This window comes from Perissodus microlepis, chromosome 9 (genome assembly GCF_051167445.1).
Source record: "Perissodus microlepis isolate ML-2025 ecotype Zambia chromosome 9, ASM5116744v1, whole genome shotgun sequence".
Lineage (NCBI taxonomy): Eukaryota > Metazoa > Chordata > Actinopteri > Cichliformes > Cichlidae > Perissodus > Perissodus microlepis.
The window spans coordinates 1,153,620-1,172,101 of NC_140469.1; the positions used below are offsets into that span (position 1 = coordinate 1,153,620).

Here is an 18,482-nt window from a genome sequence, read left to right on the forward strand (position 1 = left end):
GAAGCACTCAGTTTAGAGAAAGTGTTTGATTAGGTGAATGTGGCATGTTGTATAGAGCACTTTGAGTAATCTGGGAGAGTAGAAAAGTGCTATATAAAAATCAATCCATTCCCTGTCTCAACAGAGTTTTGTCATGTTACTTTTGCACTATTATGCACATGTTGTTATTACATTGCTTGATTAAGGTACACATTAGTGTGACATCTGGGGCCAGAGCTGAAACTGTTCTGGGCCAGCACAGGTCTCTTACTCTGACTATCATACTTAAATTAATGTATGTAAAAGATCTTAATCTGTTCAACCCCACTTTATCCTACTTGGTAAAATTATAAACCAAAACGTTTCTGCACAATTGGTTCTAAGTTTAGCACAAGCTAGTAGTGGTATCATGTACTGTAGTAGTATACTGTAGGAATAGAATGATTAACAAAAATGCGGTTTATATGTTAACACCTCTCTTTATATACTTCTTTTGTGTTTTAACCAGTCAACCAAGCGATTATCCCCAAGATAACAGCAATAATCCTACTGCAGACCAAACTTCCATCTCACAGCATTTGAAGGACTCCATCAATGAAGAACCTGGAAATGATGTCAGGCCTGTTCTCCATGAGAATGTTCTGTTATGTAGCACTGAAACATGTGGTAAACGCCTCCAATCTCTTGAGCAAGAATGCCAAGCTCTGAGGACTGAAAATGTGTTGCTGAAAGAAAAAACGAATAACACTACACTGAATAAATCGTGTTTAACATGTTTTCAGCAGTACTTGTTAATGTTAATGAAGCTTAGAATGAATTTGTCCTTTGACTTTTTGGTTTTTTTATTTCAAAATTGACTCAACCACTGTTTCAAAGCTTTTCAAACACTGTATCAGTGTGATGCATTGTAGACTGGTGCCAAGTCTAGTGTTGTGGCCTGACAGAGACAATCTTTGCTATATGCATTGCGGAACAGCAGCTTTGAGAAGACTGTTTGCATCATAGATTGTTTAGAAATATTTCTAGAGAAACCGAGTTGAATGCTATGGAGGACCACAAGAGCCACGCGCATTGAAATAAAGAATTCTGTGCTTAAATAATGAATTGTAGAATAAAATCTGCATTTGTAAATTCATTTTTGAATTCCAATTTAATAAACTGATTTTTAAAATGCTTTTTAAATCTTCATTTCAAAAAACATTTTCGAATTCCACTTTAATAAACTTCATTTCAAAAACCTTTTTCGAATTGCATTTTAATAAACTGCATTTCAAAATCCATTTCCCTTTTCCCTTGGATTAACAACTTCATTTTAAAAATCCTGCTGCTATTCAAATTAGAAACATCATGGGATGTAAGGAGCTCTCTGATTGGTTGGTCAGACACAGGCTGTCTGCCTGGATTTTTCTAGCTCATAGCTTCGCCCTGCTAAGAAGCGTGTGTGCTCGTACAAAGGCCGTTCAGCCTCTGTCACGGTCTGGCTAGCAGACCGTGGGGAGGTGGGGAAACAGGACCCAAACGCCGGACTCTTCCGTGCAACAGTGTTTATTTACAGAGTGGTGAAGTAAACAACAATAAATTCCCCAGTGTCCCAGACTCCCGTGTTGTGTCTTCTTCCCAGAAAAGTCCCAGTGTAGTGCTCTCTGCTCCAGTGTCCCTGCACTCCCCGTGCTCACTGCTCCTTCTCGTCCCACACTCCTCCTGAGGGAAAACAATAGAGGCAGCCGTTACACACTTTATCCCAGCAGGCATACACTCACACTTTCTGACTGTGCTTGAAGACTGATGTGAAGTCAAACGCAATAATCCAGCGTCGGTGGAAGCTCCATCGCTCTTCTAAATAGCTCCCCCGACGAGCCCAGATGAGGAGCAGGTGTGTGGCAAGGACTTCGGGTGTGGCCAGTCCTCAAGCCAGGCCACGCCCCCAGGGCTGAAGGTGCCTGTAACTTGGCGACAGAAGAAAGGCAACACACACACACATACCTGCCTACATACAGATGCGCACAGAGGCAGTGCAGACAACACACCAAATAATAACAATAATGACAATAATAATAATGACAATAATAACAATAATAATAATAATAATCCACATAGTCCCCACTGCCCACGGACCCCGAGTCCCCAGCGCCGGGTCCGTGACAGCCTCGGGATTTACACTCGGCTCGACACGGATATGTGAAGAATGAAGGGACGAAACGGAGAGCGCAACCTCTGACTGAGTGCCTGTTTACTCAGTTTGACCACCTGTTGAAGGTAACGTGCTAACATGGCTAACGCTAGCATCACCGCACATAGCCCCGTTATTTTAAGGTCATCTTAGCTTATGAAAATTTTACGTCGCAGCTGTACGAGCTAGCTACGTGTTTTGGAAGCTGCTGTGCTCTTCACAAATAAAGCTGGAAGCAGCTCAGACTATTAGAACCAGCACTGAGGCCTGTTACATTCATACAGTGTTAGAGCAACGGCTGCAACCTACAGCCTTTAAACTAGTGATTAAAATGCTGACAGTAAACTCGTCAGTCCAGATGTTACCACATTACTTTTTGATACTTAAGAGTTAAAACAGCTGAGACAGGCTGATTAAAATAACAGCTGTCAGTTCTCACATTCCTTATATCAAGACTGGAGGTCACACTACTGATTTCAGCTCATTTAATATGTGAGTGCACAGACTCATTCTCAACTGGACATAAACGATGATCAAAGGTTGTATATATGATGAATTCATCAAATCCCAGCCTCTAACACAGTGCGCTGAATCTTAGCTTTGAATGTCCAGCATATTCTAATCAGTGCAATTTAAGCATTCACTGAACCTACAGTATCTACACCTGTGTGGCAAATGTGTGGTAAAGACACAGATAATGAAATGTAATTATTAATACAATATACATCATGAAAAACGAAAGCTGAAATTGATTCAGTTTAGTACTTTTCTCTGTATGCTCTGTGATTATAAAGGCCTTAAATTCTGTGATATATACTGTAAATCAGCGGTCCCCAACCTTTTTCGCGCCACGGACCGGTTCATGCCCGACAATATTTTCACGGACCGGCCTTTAAGGTGTTGCGGATAAATACAACAAAATAAAACTAGTACCGGTACCGTAAAAAAGAAGATTTATTCATAACACACGTGAAAAGACCCAGGAAAACCGAGTTAACGATCAAAACGATAACAAAATAACGCTCAAAACCGATAAAAACCCTGAAAACCATACATTTCACACCTGAGCCTCAACTCTCGCGGCCCGGTACCAAACGACTCACGGACTGGTACCGGTCCGAGGCCCGGGGGTTGGGGACCGCTGCTGTAAATGATTTTCACAGAGGTCTTAAAGTAGTTAAATCACTGCTGATAGTCTGGTTGTTTATATGTTCACGTTTTTGTGTCTGTAGGGCCATTTGATGACGATTTTGACTCCTGGGAGATGAGGACACACCCACATCTGTTCCATACTGCAGCCATGGATGGTGCTACGGCTCTGAGGCAGCTTTGGGGCATCAGACGCACACACTGGAAAACCAGCACCTGGACTTCATGCAGGAGAGACGGCCTCAGTGATTTAGGTTCATAAGCGAGTTCAAACATTTCTGGCCTCTTATCACTTAGATTTCTTAATCTTAAAAGTGAATGCATTTAAAGCAGGAACTGCACACTTAGCCGTCAAAAGTTTGGCAGCATGAGTACTGTAAAGTTTTGTAGGGTCCTTGTTAAAAATTCCACAAGCACCACGTTTGTCATATAAAGTTCCATTTTTTACAGTACATTGTTGAAATTATAAACTATATATCCTAGTTATCCACTTTTCAGTATTTTTTGAGTAAATGGATGTCAGTGATAAATCAGTGGTGATTCACCTGCAAATGTTTTTAACAAACTTTGTTTTTGTAGAATTCATCGGCAGCTGTGGAGAGATGTATTTGAATATCTTCTGGTTCCACTTTTCCTAACCTGGAAGCTGAGGATGGCTGATTCCTGACAAGGACACACACCTCAGCGCTTATCATGGGTGTTACATCCTCCGTGCAGCAATTCCAGAGAAAACGAGAGAGCAACGACCACTCATTAAGAGCAGCCAGAAATCTGTCCCTTTCTGGCAGCTGTGGAAACTTCCAATAAGAAAGTTTGCATTCTTAGAACAATGCTGGTCATGTGTGATGTGTCATCATATGAGGATATTACATTTTGACTTAATTCTGCTCAATTACGTGTTTTGATCGTTGATTCAATATGGCAGCTTTGTGTTGTGCTGCAAGTTAAAACCCATTGTCCTCATGAGCACAGCATCTAACAACTCTCCTTAAAAAAGTCGATTGACTTTAACTGGACACAGTGGTTTCCAGTGGGAGATACATTCACCACTCATCCTTGACACTGGAGAACTCACCTGAGTGAGTGATAAAACAATTTTCCATGGAAAATCCAGAGGAACTAAACTTTGTTGTTGTTTCTTTGGGCTCAATTTCAGCCTCAGGAGCATCTCTCAGAAGAAAACTGTTTTGCCAATAATCAGATAAAAAGATTGTTGAACCAGGTGGTATTCTCTGGAGTTTAAGACCAAAACTGAACTCAAACAGTGAATTGACATTAGACTGGAATCCATAAGATGAATAGAAATACTGCTGAAGCTGAATGATTCATTCATATATATATATATATTAGGGGTGCAACAATACACAAAATTCACGGTTCGGTTCGGTTCGATACTTTGGTGTCACGGTTCGATATTTTTTCGATACAAAAAAATGTTCATGCCTTTTTAATTTGTCATTTATTAAAATTATTAATATATATTTTAACTCAAAAGTACAGTTTTTAAATTTAATGTTGCTGAAACAACAAAATAATAAATCTCTCTGATTGAGGAATCACTCATCTTTGGAAAAGAGAGTTTATTACAGAGAAATGGGTCTTTCCAAAATAAAAGCTATACTATACGCTTCTTCTGGGCTATATTCTCAGCAGCATATTAAACATATCAGGTCCCCATAAGGAGAATCATGTGCTAACGGCTGTCTAAATGACTCGGGTAAAGTTTGTAGCATGCGTGCTTGTTGTTTTTGTCTGCTTCCACTTGTCTTTGCACTAGGATGATGTCGGAGTAAATGTGCAGTCATATTCGTTGTGTTCCCACTAGTGCTGTCAGCGTTAATCTGAAATGACGTTAACGCCACAACACGGCAAATCTCCGTTAACGAGCTACCGCGGATCGCCCCGTGCGTGGGTCTGGACGGCCAACACGTTAACAAGCTAACTGCGCTAACACACTAGTTCCCACCAATGTAATTGAGCATTTCTCGATCAGATAGATTTATTTTTTTTATTATTTTGTTGTTTCAGCAACATTAAAATTAAAAACTACTTTTGAGTTAAAATATATATTTATATTTATATTCATTTATATATATATATTTATAATTTTAATAAATGACAAATTAAAAAGGCATGAACATTTTTTTGCATCGAAAAAATATTGAACAAGTGACACCAAAGTATTGAACCGAACCGAACCTTGAATTTTGTGTATCATTGCACCCCTAATATATATATAAAGTATTCGGCCCCCTTGAACTTTTCCACATTTTGTCACATTACAGCCACAAACATGAATCAATTTCATTGGAATTCCACGTGAAAGACCAACACAAAGTGGTGCACACTTGAGAAGTGGAACGAAAATCATACATGACTTTTTTTTTTTACAAATAAATAACTGCAAAGTGGGGTGTGCATAATTATTCACCCCCCTGAGTCAATACTTTGTCGAACCACCTTTTGCTGCAATTACAGCTGCCAGTGTTTTAGGGTCTGTCTCTACCAGCTTTGCACATCTAGAGACTGAAATCTTTGCTCATTCTTCTTTGCAAAACAGCTCCAGCTCAGTCAGATTAGATGGACAGCGTTTGTGAACAGCAGTTTTCAGATCTTGCCACAGATTCCCAATTGGATTTAGATCTGGACTTTGACTGGGCCATTCTAACACATGGATATGTTTTGTTTTAAACCATTCCATTGTTGCCCTGGCTTTATGTTGAGATAAGATAAGATAAGATAAGATGACCTTTATTAGTCCCACAGGTGGGAAATTTGTTTTGTTACAGCAAAAGTGCAAAGTTATGTAGCAGAAATTAGAAAACACTGGAATGCAATAAAATAAAATAAAATACTATATACAATAGAATAAAATAGAATAGAATAATATATACAATAGAATAAAATAGAAATACAAATGCTATATACAACTGAGTAAGAAAATACAAAAGTACAACTTCGTCAGAAGAAGAATTGTACAGGAATTGCACATATAGCGGTCTTATTGCACGTGTGAGGGTTTGATCAGCTGCAAAAGTCTTTGTTGTGGAGTCTGACAGCAGTGGGGAGGAAAAAACTGCGAAATCTCTCCGTCCCACACCGTGGGTGCCACAGTCTCCCACTGAAGGAGCTGCTCAGTGCTGTCAGAGTCTCATGCATCGGGTGGGAGATGTTGTCCAACAGGGATGACAGCTTAGCTGCCATTCTCCTGTCAATCACCACCTCCACTGGGTCCAGAGGGCATCCTAGAACAGAGCTGGCCCTTGGGATCAGCCTGTTCAGTCTCTTCCTGTCCCCAGCAGAGATGCTGCCGCCCCAGCAGACCACACCATAGAAGATGGCTGAGGCCACCACAGAGTCATAGAAGGTCTTCAGGAGTGGGCCCTCTACTCCAAACGACCTGAGTCTCCGCAGCAGGTACAGCCTGCTCTGCCCTTTCCTGTAGAGGGCGTCTGACTTATGAGTCCAGTCCAGTTTGTTGTTCAGATGAACACCAAGGTACCTGTAGCTGTCCACAGCCTCAATGTCCATACCTTGGATGTTCAGTGGTTGCAGTGGAAGATGCTTGTGCCTGCGGAAGTCTACCACCAGCTCCTTGGTTTTACTGGCATTGATCTGGAGGTAGTTCAGCTGGCACCAGTCCACAAAGTCTTGAGTCAGTCCTCTGTACTCCTTGTCGTCCCCATCAGTGATGAGGCCGACTATTGCAGAGTCATCAGAGAACTTCTGCAGGAAGCACTGGGTGGAATTGTGGGAGAAGTCTGCAGTGTAGTTGGTGAAGAGGAACGGAGCCAGAACCGTTCCCTGTGGGGCCCCCGTACTGCAGACGACTCTGTCCGACACACAGCCCTGAGTCCTCACATACTGTGGTCGGTCGGTGAGGTAGTCCAGAATCCAGGTAGTGAGGTGATGGTCCACTCCAGAGTTCTCCAGCTTGTCCTTCAGAACTGAGGGAAGAATAGTGTTGAAGGCACTGGAGAAATCTAAGAACATGATTCTCACAGTGCTCCCAGCAGTCTCCAGGTGAGCGAGGGAACGATGTAGGAGGTGGATGATGGCATCATCCACTCCAATGCCAGGCTGGTAGGCAAACTGAAGTGGGTCCAGTGATGAGCTCACCAGGCGCCGAAGCTGAGCCAGGGCCAACCGCTCCAGGGTCTTCATCAGGTGGGATGTCAGAGCCACCGGCCTGTAGCTGTTGAGGTCCTTGGGGCGTGAAGTCTTTGGCACTGGTACAACACAGGAGTTTTTCCAGAGCTGTGGGACTCTTCCCAGCCTCAGGCTCAGGTTGAAGAGGTGCTCCATCACCCCACACAGTTGGTCCGCGCAGGACCTGACCACCCTCGAGCTGATGCCATCTGGGCCCACTGCCCTCTTGCCATTAATCCTCCTCCGTTCCCTCCTAACCTGGGTGGTTGAGAGAGACAGGCTGGAGCCTTGTGTTGAATGTGTATTGGATGCTGTTGTTGGGGGTGGGGAGGAGTGAGCAGGGTGAGGAGAGGAGGTGTGAAATGTCTGAGATGTCAGATGTGGAACAGCAGCAGTGGGGGTGGGTGAGTCTGCAGCCGATGTTGGAGACTGCCTCATGGCTGAATCAAATCTGTTGAAGAAATGATTCAGTTCATTTGCCCACCTCACATCCCTCCCAGGCAGAGAGTTCTGATGTTTGTGGCCTGAGATGGTTCTGAGGCCTCTCCAGACTTCACCAACGTTGTTTTGTTAAAGCTGGTTCTCCATCTTCTGCCTGTAGCTGTCCTTCCCATTCCTTATCAGTCCCCTCAGCTCTCTCTGCACCCTTTTCAACTCCTCTTTGTCTCTGGATTTGAAGGCCCTCCTCTTCTGCTTGAGGACAGCTTTAATTTCTGGGGTAATCCACGGTTTGTTGTTGGAGAAACACCGTACAGTCCTGGTAGGCACGGTGTTATCCACACAGAAGTTTATATAGTCAGTAATGCATGTAGTAAGGCTGTCGATGTCCTCTCCGTGGTCGTCACAGATCACCTCCCACACAGTCGACTCAAAACAATCCTTAAGAGCCTCCTTGCTCTCCTCCGATCATCTCTGCACTGTGCGGGTGGCTGGTGGCTCCCTGCGCACTAAGGGCTCATACACAGGGACAAGGTGCACCAGGTTGTGATCAGATCTGCCCAGGGGAGGGAGAGGTGATGAACTGTATGCCTCTTCAGCATTGGCATACGGTAAGTCCAGTGTTTTATTGTCTCTGGTTGGGCAGGTCACATACTGGGTGAAGGTGGGCAGTGTGGAGTCCAGTGAGACATGATTAAAGTGCCCTGATATTATGAGAAGGGCTCTCAGAGATTGTGTTTGCAGTCTGCTGACCACAGAGTGGAGAGAGTCACAGGCTGCATCCGCGTTGGCTGAGGGGGGGACATACGCTGTTATCGCGATAACATGCGAGAATTCCCGGGGCAGGTAGTACGGACGCATGCTAACAGCTCAATGTCTCTGCTGCAGAGTTGTTCTTTCACAGTGATGTGCCCGGGTTACACCATCTGTCATTCACAAACACTGCCAGTCCCCCTCCTTTCCTCTTACCGCTCTCTCTCGTCCTGTCCGCTCGCAGCATCTGGAATCCCGGTAGTGTCACGCTTGTGTCCGGAGTTTGCGGTGTTAGCCACGACTCCGTTAGCATCATGATGCTACATTGCCGGTACTCCCTCTGTGACCAGGTTAGCGACGTGAGCTCATCCATCTTATTGGGCAAAGATCTTACGTTTCCAATGATTACAGAAGGAAGAGATGGTCGATAACGTCTCCTTCTCGGGCGACGGCGCTCCTTCCCAGCACGACACCCCCGTCTTTTCTTCCTCAGCTCGCTGGGAATGTCGAGTCTGTCCTCCGGCAGTACCGCTGCAGGACGCAGCGCTAACAGCTGATCCTTACTGTAAACAAAGGATCCCTGCTCTGGGTCCCCAGACACGGGTGAAAAAAGTAGAAAAAAACTAAGAAAAACGACCAGAACTAGCACAAAACGGTAGAACATGGTTGCAGAGTCTAATTACTAATACGTTAGTTATAAAAATTACGAGAAGAAAAAGATAAGAAAGAAAGAAACTCAGAATGAGCAGAGCTGCTGTAACAGGCTGCCGCACACGGGGGGCGCCGGAAGTCTGATGGGTCTGATGGGTCGTTGTCCTGCTGGAAGGTGAACCTCTGCCCCAGTCTCAAGTCTTTTGCAGACTCCAAGAGGTTTTCTTCCAAGACTGTCCTGTATTTGGCTCCATCCATCTTCCCATCAACTCTGACCAGCTTCCCTGTCCCTGCTGAAGAGAAGCACCCCCAGAGCATGATGCTGCCACCACCATATCTGACAGTGTGTGTTCAGAGTGATGTGCAGTGTTAGTTTTCCACACATAGCGTTTTGCATTTTGGCCAAAAAGTTCCATTTTGGTCTCATCTGACCAGAGCAGCTTCTTCCACATGTTTGCTGTGTCCCCACATGGCTTGTGGCAAACTGCAAACGGGACTTCTTATGGTTTTCTGTTAACAATGGCTTTCTTCTTGCCACTCTTCCATAAAGGCCAACTTTGTGCAGTGCACGACTAATAGTTGTCCCATGGACAGATTCCCCCACCTGAGCTGTAGATCTCTGCAGCTCGTCCAGAGTCACCATGGGCCTCTTGGCTGCATTTCTGATCAGCGCTCTCCTTGTTCGGCCTGTGAGTTTAGGTGGACGGCCTTGTCTTGGTAGGTTTACAGTTGTGCCGTACTGCTTCTATTTCTGAATGATGGCTTGAACAGTGCTCCGTGGGATGTTCAAGGCTTGGGAAATCTTTTTGTAGCCTAAGCCTGCTTTAAATTTCTCAATAACTTTATCCCTGACCTGTCTGGTGTGTTCTTTGGACTTCATGGTGTTGTTGCTCCCAATATTCTCTTAGACAACCTCTGAGGCCGTCACAGAGCAGCTGTATTTGTACTGACATTAGATTACACACAGGTGCACTCTATTTAGTCATTAGCACTCATCAGGTAATGTCTGTGGGCAACTGACTGCACTCAGACCAAAGGGGGTGAATAATTACACACACCCCACTTTGCAGTTATTTATTTGTAAAAAATGTTTGGAATCATGTATGATTTTCGTTCCACTTCTCACGTGTGCACCACTTTGTGTTGGTCTTTCACCTGGAATTCCAATAAAATTGAATTATGTTTGTGGCTCACACTTCTATTCTGTACACAGTGTTCTGTGTATTTTAGTGAAATGGATTACCTTCTTGCCAAATCACGGACAAGGAGAATTTAAAGAGCAGCATTTAAAGAGCCTTGCTTTAGATGCTGTGGAACTTGCAGAGAAGGCCGTGGACCAGGCTTTGCAATACAGTGAAGATGTGGCGAACAAACATTCGATTGTGGATGAAGCGGTGGAAAATATTGAAGATATAGAAAATAAAGATGAGACTATCAACAAGGCAGAGGACAATGTACAGGAATATTCGAGTAACAGCTTGGATGAAGCTTTACCTCTGGATTTTAATAGTAATGACTTTTACATGGATAGTGAAGCGGATGAAGAACCAAACTGTGACTTTCCTGATGTGGAGTCAAACTCTGATGCTAAGAGGAAACTTGCTGAATGGGCAGCAAACCGAAATGTGTCTTGTTCTGTGTTGTCAGAGCCCTTAACCATACTTTTGGAGCTTGGTCTAGATTTGCCAAAGGATCCCAGAACTTTGCTCAGTACATTAAAAGACTGTGAAGTGAAACAGATTGGCAGGGGAAGTTACTACCATTTTGGTCTTGAAAGTGCAGTATTGTCAGAACTGAAAATGATAAATCAACATGAACTGAAAACTGATACATTAACCATTCGTGTGAATGTTAATGGTTTGCCTCTCTTTAAGAGCTCTAATATGCAACTGTGGCCTATTTTAGGTAAGATAGTTGAACTACCACAAGCAAATGTTTTCATGGTAAGTATATATGCTGGTCCCTGCAAACCTGAGTGGGTGAACGACTACATGCATGATTTTATAGAAGATGTAAAAAAGGTCACAAAAACTGGTAGTGTTTTCAATGGAAAACACTTCAATGTACCCCTTCCAGATGCTTTTATCTGTGACACCCCAGCTAGAGCTTATTTAAAATGCATCAAAGGTCACAGTGGCTACAGTTCTTGTGAGCGCTGTACACATTATGGTGTTTATGTTGATTGGAAAGTTATTTTTCCAGATATGGATTCAAGTCTCAGATTTAATTTAATTTGCTTGGGTATTGTACGTAAATTACTTGCCCTGTGGATTAAGGGACCATTGCAGTGTCGGGTTCCTACTTCTACTCTGTCTGCCATTTCTGATCACTTAAAACAGTGTAGGCAAAGTCTGCCGTGCACGTTTTCCAGAAAGCCACGGTACCTAATGGAGTACAGACAATGGAAAGCTACAGAATTAAGACAATTTTTGTTGTATACTGGACCAGTTGTGCTTTTCCAGAAACTGTGCAATCCATAGTACAAGAACCTCCTGGTTTTGTCATCTGCTACGAGGATACTTTTGTCTCCTTTGTGTAAAGAGTACTGTTATTATGCAAAAAATTTATTAAGATGCTTTGTTGCCAACTTTGCTAAGATTTATGGGACTAAATTCTTAGTTAACTATACACACAGTCTTTTGCACCTAGCAGATGATGCTACAAAGTATGGCCCTCTGGATTTGGTTTCATGTTTTCCATTTGAGAATTATTTGGGACAGTTAAAAAAAGATGGTGAGAAGACCACAGGATCCTGTACAGCAAATTGCTAGACGAGTTTGTGAAAAGCAATTGTATCCTCACAGGTCTTGCAAAATGCCAGAGGGTGAACTCACACAGCCACATACATCTGGACCTATGATGACTGAATTTTTTGTCCATCATTCTTTTCAGTACAAGATGTACTGACATGGAAATCAAATAATCTCCACCTCCAATGGAACAAATTGTTTTGATTTTGAAGGCAAAGTTGCAGTTGTGCGGAACATTGTGCTGTTCATCGGAGAAATACATGTTTTGTATGAACTGTTTGAGACTGGAACAGCGTTTTTTAACTACCCTATTGATTCAACATCTCTGGGTGTACATTTGCTGTCAAAACTTTCAGGTAATCTTGCTAGTGCTCCTGTAACTAAATTTACAAAACCAATTATTTTGTTACCTTTTCGTAACGCATTTGTAGCTTTGCCTCAGCTACACAGCATGTAACTTAATGGCGTTTACAGGATGTCTTCATTCAGTGTGGTCGAGTTTGTGGATGAAGTTGACTCTGATGGCTGCAAGAAGGTAGACATCGTTCCATCAGAGTGGTTCCATGACACAGAGAGAAAATTATGCTGGTGGCCTCCTGCCTCATTGGTGAATGTGACAAAGGCTGTAAAAGAAGGAACACCACCAACCTGCAACTGGATACTCTGCAATGTCCGTGTCATGGGAAATGCAGGTAAGTTTGACTTTATTTGTACACTACATCTGTATTTCCTTTTCTTTAAAAGTTTATACATGCACATTTTTTTTTACTTGGAGGCTTTTGTAAATGTATGGCCCTGTATTACTGGAAACCATTTTTTCATTGTTATTGTTTTTGCAGATTTATTTCTTCTTTACATTGTATCTTACATGTGGTATTCTGTACAATTTATGTTATAGCAACTTATGCAAATGCCAGGGCAAAGTTGCATCAAGCAGAGTATTCATCAGACTTGACGGACAATGAGAATGGCATAAGAAAAAGAAAGTAAGTGGTACTAGCATACAAACAAGATGAAGTTTATTTCCTTCTGAAACAGTGTCATAAATGTTCTGTGCTTAACCTTTCTAGGCCAAGTGTTAAACTGATGAAGAATCAACTGAGCAGCCACACTGAATCAAGTGAGCCTTCTGATTCCACCCACGCCTCCAGAACAACTCCTTAAGCGACCCTCTGGAAAAAACAATAGTGTAGTCGCCAGCCCCGCTGCCCGGAGTGTCGCCAGCCCCGCTGCCCGGAGTGTCGCCAGCCCCGCTGCCCGGAGTGTCGCCAGCCCCGCTGCCCGGAGTGTTGCCAGCCCCGCTTGTGAAGCCATGTTCTCAAAAGTCCTTGCCATTTTAGAGGAAGTGAAGGAGACTCAACTGGTTCATAGCAAGATGTTAAATGCCTTGCTGAAGCAGAAAAATGGTTCAGTTACGGAGGTCCCTGAAGGGGTTGTTTTACCTCTTAAAACCCAAGACGATGTTGAGGCTCTTAATGGAAAACTGGAGGACTCCAGTCTCATGTCTGCTGTAGTAAGTTTTTTTTCCTCCCCATTCTGCTTGTTCTTTATACAGTAGTCAGAAAACATTCTTTGATATATTTTCTGAAAGACATTCTCCTTCATGATTTGTTTTGGTATACAGCATAATTGGTTTCATTTAACACAGCAAGTCTTACTGGTCCTGAGGCAGCAAAGCAGGCCAGAGACCATCACATCTGCTACCATGTTTTTCTGTTACAATGATGTTTTTTTTCTGAGACGTTACTTTTATACCAGATGTTTACCTTCCAGAAAGTTACATTTTTTTATTCTAATGAAGCATTTGATTCTGATTTTGATAACGGATAGATTTCCTATTTTTGTTCTGCTATGATAGTTTATAAGTTTATAGTTTAACCCTTTAGCCCCCAACCCGTCGCAGGTGACAGGTTTTTCCAACCTGTCTCTTCCAACCAGAGCTCTGCCAGGGGCCCAACACGCCTGGACTTATTTAGAAGAAAAGAGATGCCCAAAAACAAACCACAGGGGCAAAGGTCACAAAATAGTTTTCGTTCTGTTTTACAGTTAATAATTCAAATTGCCTATTCTAAATCTTTTATTCATGTACATTCTGAGTGCCTTTTTCAGTTAAAAAAAAAACGGTAAAATTTCAAGTTTATTTTTTTCCCTTTTCTGTTATTAATCCCTGATTACACTCTTACAGTATACAGTAGAGAAAAAAAAACTACCAGATGTGGAAAGTAGAAGTAATCCTGAAAAAAGGGATAAAAGCACACACACTCACAGCTGATTTTATGACACTTTTACAGCTAAAACAACAAAATAATTCCAGGTGCTTAACATTATGGGTAAATGATAAAGGAGTAAGGAATAGGGGTGGGTTTGGATTATCGATTTATCAATTAAAACCTATTTTAGTTTGGAGACAGTAAATGAGAGCAGGCACACGCATTCTGCACAAAGATGTAAACACATGTGGCCTTTCTCAGCCGACGGCACTTTGTGTTTTTTGTGCTAGATTCTGAAGCTGCAGTTTTTATCTCTCTCCAAACAATATTGACTGAACCAGCAGCAAAAGAAGATCCAAACTACACTGAAAATTTCGCTTCACGTGAACATAGTCATGAATTCCCTCTTACTTTTGCTGTTTTGGTTTTCCACCACGGTGGTTTTCCACCACGGTAAAATCACACTTCATGCACAGCTCGCTGTCTCTCTCTCACTCTCTCTCAGTGTACTTCAAGAACAGTTTCTGGTCTAAAAATCGGTGTTTTCTGCATTTACAGCGCTGTCATTTTTTTTCCCCCTTTCACTTATGAAGAGAAAGCCTTTCTGCCTTTCAATAGGCCTGTTGAACAAATTTTAACTATTTAAAATTATGCAAAATCGCAAAACGCTTAGCTGTGTCTCTAATAAAACCTCTGTAACTTACCTGATGCTGCTGAAGTGAAGAGGAGCAATGTTCATATGTTAATTAATGGTTTTCTTTCGTTTTTGATCTACTGCAGAATATTTTTAAGGTCATCTGCTATAAAATCCCAGGCCAGAAAATCGGCTTCATGTTTTTCTGTGTTTTACCCTCAGTTACTTTGATACAAAAGCCTCTGCTGTGATGCTTACACCTTTGATAAAGTCTCGCAAGTGTCAGCTTTTTTTTTTTTTTTATAGATATAAAAATATGGAAATGTACTGATACGTGATCAGACAAGGTCCCGAATCAATTCGGGACCTTGTGAATCGTAATCGAATCGACTCTAGAAATCAGTGACGATACCCAGCCCTATTAAGGAACTAAAATTCCATTTTTAACAGTTTAGCTTGTGTTACTACCATTTTTTTTTTTAATCACCACACAATTAACATTAAGTAATATGTAAAGCGTCCATTTATCCTCCATTCCTGGTCCATTATCTTAAGCTTAGGCTGCTCCCCCCTGCGACCCAATCCAGTACTAAGTAGAGAGGCCTAGACTTCGCTCTCTCCAGTCACTTGGCCCTGCTCCTCCAGGGGAATCCCAAGGCATTCCCAGGCCAGCCGAGAAACATAGTCCCTCTAGCATGTCCTGGGTGTTCCTCTGGGGCTACGTCCACACGTACACGGGTATTTTTGAAAACGGAGATTTTCCGTTTTCGTTTTAAAAAATAATCCCGTCCACACGTAAAGGCAGAAATGAAGGAAAACGCTGCTAGGAACATGCCAAAGCAACAGGTGGCGATATATTCCTAACCGTGCAGAAATGTTGGCCAATCAGAAGTCTAGAAGCCTCGGTGGGAAATAGTAAACAAGGATGGGGCATAGAAGTAGAACCGAGTCGTATGTGTGGAGGGACAGTAACTGTGTGTGTATATGTAAGCATTTAAACACTGCAGAGAGTACAATTAACAGTAACAGTATTGTAGAAATTCATTTCACCGAAACAATAACGTGGCGCACAGTGTGACGTCAAAAAAGGCGCACACCTTTGACGCTGCATTTTCTCCGTTTTTCTCATCCACACGTAAATGCAAAAACGGAGTTTTCAAAAATATCCACCCTGGCCGGAGTTTTTAAAAATCTCCGTTTTCAGTGACCGAAAACGCCGTTTACATGTGGACAAAAGGTGCAAATGCATAGAAAAATCTGCGTTTTCAAAAATACCCGGGTACGTGTGGACGTAGCGTGGGTCTCTTCCTGGTGGGATGTGCCCAAAACACCTCACCAGGGAGGCATCCTACCCAGATGCCAGTATCTAATCTGTCCTTTTTGTATCTTCCCCTCAGGTTGCCATGGTAGCAGATATAGGGGGAACAAGTGTAGATGATGCTACAAGAAGGATGATGAAATTCCTCATGTCACCTGAGCTTGCCGTGGAGTACAACTTGCTTGGCCGACATGGGAAAAAAAAGTTCAGAGATTTGCGCCTCTTTAATGTTGTGTATGGTAAGTTAGTTTCACTTGAGACACTTGAACTTTTTTAATAAAGTGTTTGAAAGTGTAACTGAGATTGGTTATTGTGCCATCTTATATATTTGAGGCAAGAAAGTGAAATAAACAATGTTCTTTGTAAATCATCACCAAAGGAAGTAAGCTAAGGTTAACTTTACTTTGGCTTACCCATTTTTCTTCTTTATTTGCAGAGGCACTGAAGAAGAATTCTTTGACAGCAAAAGTCAACCTGCAAGAAGCAGAGAAAGCTCTCTCCAAGTGGTTCACTGGAGCTAGAGACAGAGGAGGACTGAGGGCTGCAAGGGGACAAAATAGACTAACTGCTCTGTAAAAAAAGACACCCCTGCTGATTCAAGACAAGGTTTTGAGTTTCCCTTCTCATTTTTTTCCCATGTCGCTACAGTTCCAACTCTCTAAGCAATTTGAATGTAGTTTGACATTTCTAGTTTTTTAAGTTCACACTCCTTGGAATACAGTTACTTAAACCCACAGTTGTTGGACAAAATAAATGTGAAAAAATGTGTTTTGTGTCCCCTCTTGATGTTTCTGTTTGCAGTCAGCTTTAATATATTTGGTGTCTTTGTGTCACAGAACCTGTATTGGCCGTCTGTTAAATTGATTTTGTGGCTGTTTTTCTACATGGGACCCACCCAGTGCCAGAAATTAGCCAATTCAAACAAGAAATAAGATGCAACTACAGAACCCACTGATAATGCCATTCCAACTTTTAGCTCATGTTTTCCTCTTGTTGTACCCACTAAGAACTTGAAAAATGGGGCCTAGGTGGGTTTCTGTGTACTTTGCCCAGTTGGGGCCCATTTAGGTCCCAAATTTTCCCAATATAAAACACCAAGATGGGTTTATAAAATGGGGCCATTATGGAACCCGCAGACAATCCCACTTAAAACCCACTTTTTAGCCTATGTGGTGCCCACATGGTACCGACAAAAAACTTGATAGATGGGGCCCGATTGGGTCTCTGTGTACTTTACCCAGTTGGGGCCCATTTAGTTCCCAGATTTGACCAATATGACACCAAGATGAGCTTATAAAATGGGACCATTATGGAACCCGCAGACAATCCCACTTAATACCCACTTTTTAGCCTATGTGGTGCCCACATGGTACCCACAAAAAACTTGAAAGATGGGGCCCGGGTGGGTTTCTGTGTACTTTGCCCAGTTGGGGCCCATTTAGGTCCCAAATTTTCCTAACATAACACCTATATGGGCATTTAACATGGGGCCATTACGGAACCCGCTGACAATTCAATATGGGGCCCATTTTTCAGCCCATTTCCAAACCATATGGGCCCCACATATAAATGTTGGCTGGGTATGTTATATATCCTGCATAGATCTGGGACACTGAAATACTTTTGAAAAGCGGGAGCATTATAGGGGTCGGTAATATTTAACCTATTTATTTTTTTGATATACAGCTCGATGTCATGCCAATTAAAGAGAGATGAATACTCCGATGGCTTAAAAGTTTCTGCATTGCCGCTTACAGTGGCGCTGTTCATGTTGCTGCCAAAATGGTCACCTGACAACTGGTAGTTAAGTGGGGTCTTATTTTGCTTCCTGCAACTGGTCCGTCGGGTTATTGTCTCCCCAGAAACACTTCTGTTGTGTTTTTTCCTATTTGTGTTTTCGTTTTTCCTATGTGTTGTTCTTTTGTCGTGTTTGCTATTTCCGTTGTGTTTTGTGTGCTTTTGCAGTGTTTTTCTTATTGCTGGTTTTTTCTGAAGTTGCAGTCCGTTTGGCCTCTCAGGACCACCATAGATATCTGATTACTTGTCACAGTGTCAGGTAGGTACATGTGAACTGATTTAACTGGGCCATTTGTTTCTGCTGCGGTCCTTTGTATGACATCACTATATTTGTTAATACATATATTTAAAAAAACATAGAGAATGAACTGTGTACTGAGCAGATATACTGTGAGAGCGGTGTAACGTGATATACTCTCACTGCTGATCCAGTTGCACTGGCTCCCCATAAAATTCAGAATCCACTTTAAGATTTTGACTTTGA

General features: G+C 42.5%; 1 protein-coding gene and 1 pseudogene across 1 annotated transcript; both read left to right on the forward strand.

Annotated features, from left to right (window-relative positions):
- The first annotated feature begins 9,058 nt into the window (after window positions 1-9,058).
- LOC146379849 (uncharacterized) lies at window positions 9,059-12,496 on the forward strand (annotated as a pseudogene).
- Window positions 12,497-12,514: 18 nt separating this feature from the next.
- Window positions 12,515-16,777, forward strand: LOC146379850 (uncharacterized). The gene is made up of 5 exons (XM_084940397.1): window positions 12,515-12,731; window positions 12,938-13,025; window positions 13,228-13,552; window positions 16,281-16,440; window positions 16,638-16,777. The coding sequence occupies exons 1-5, from the start codon at window positions 12,515-12,517 to the stop codon at window positions 16,775-16,777; spliced, it is 930 nt and encodes a 309-aa protein (XP_084796523.1).
- The last annotated feature ends 1,705 nt before the right edge of the window (window positions 16,778-18,482 follow it).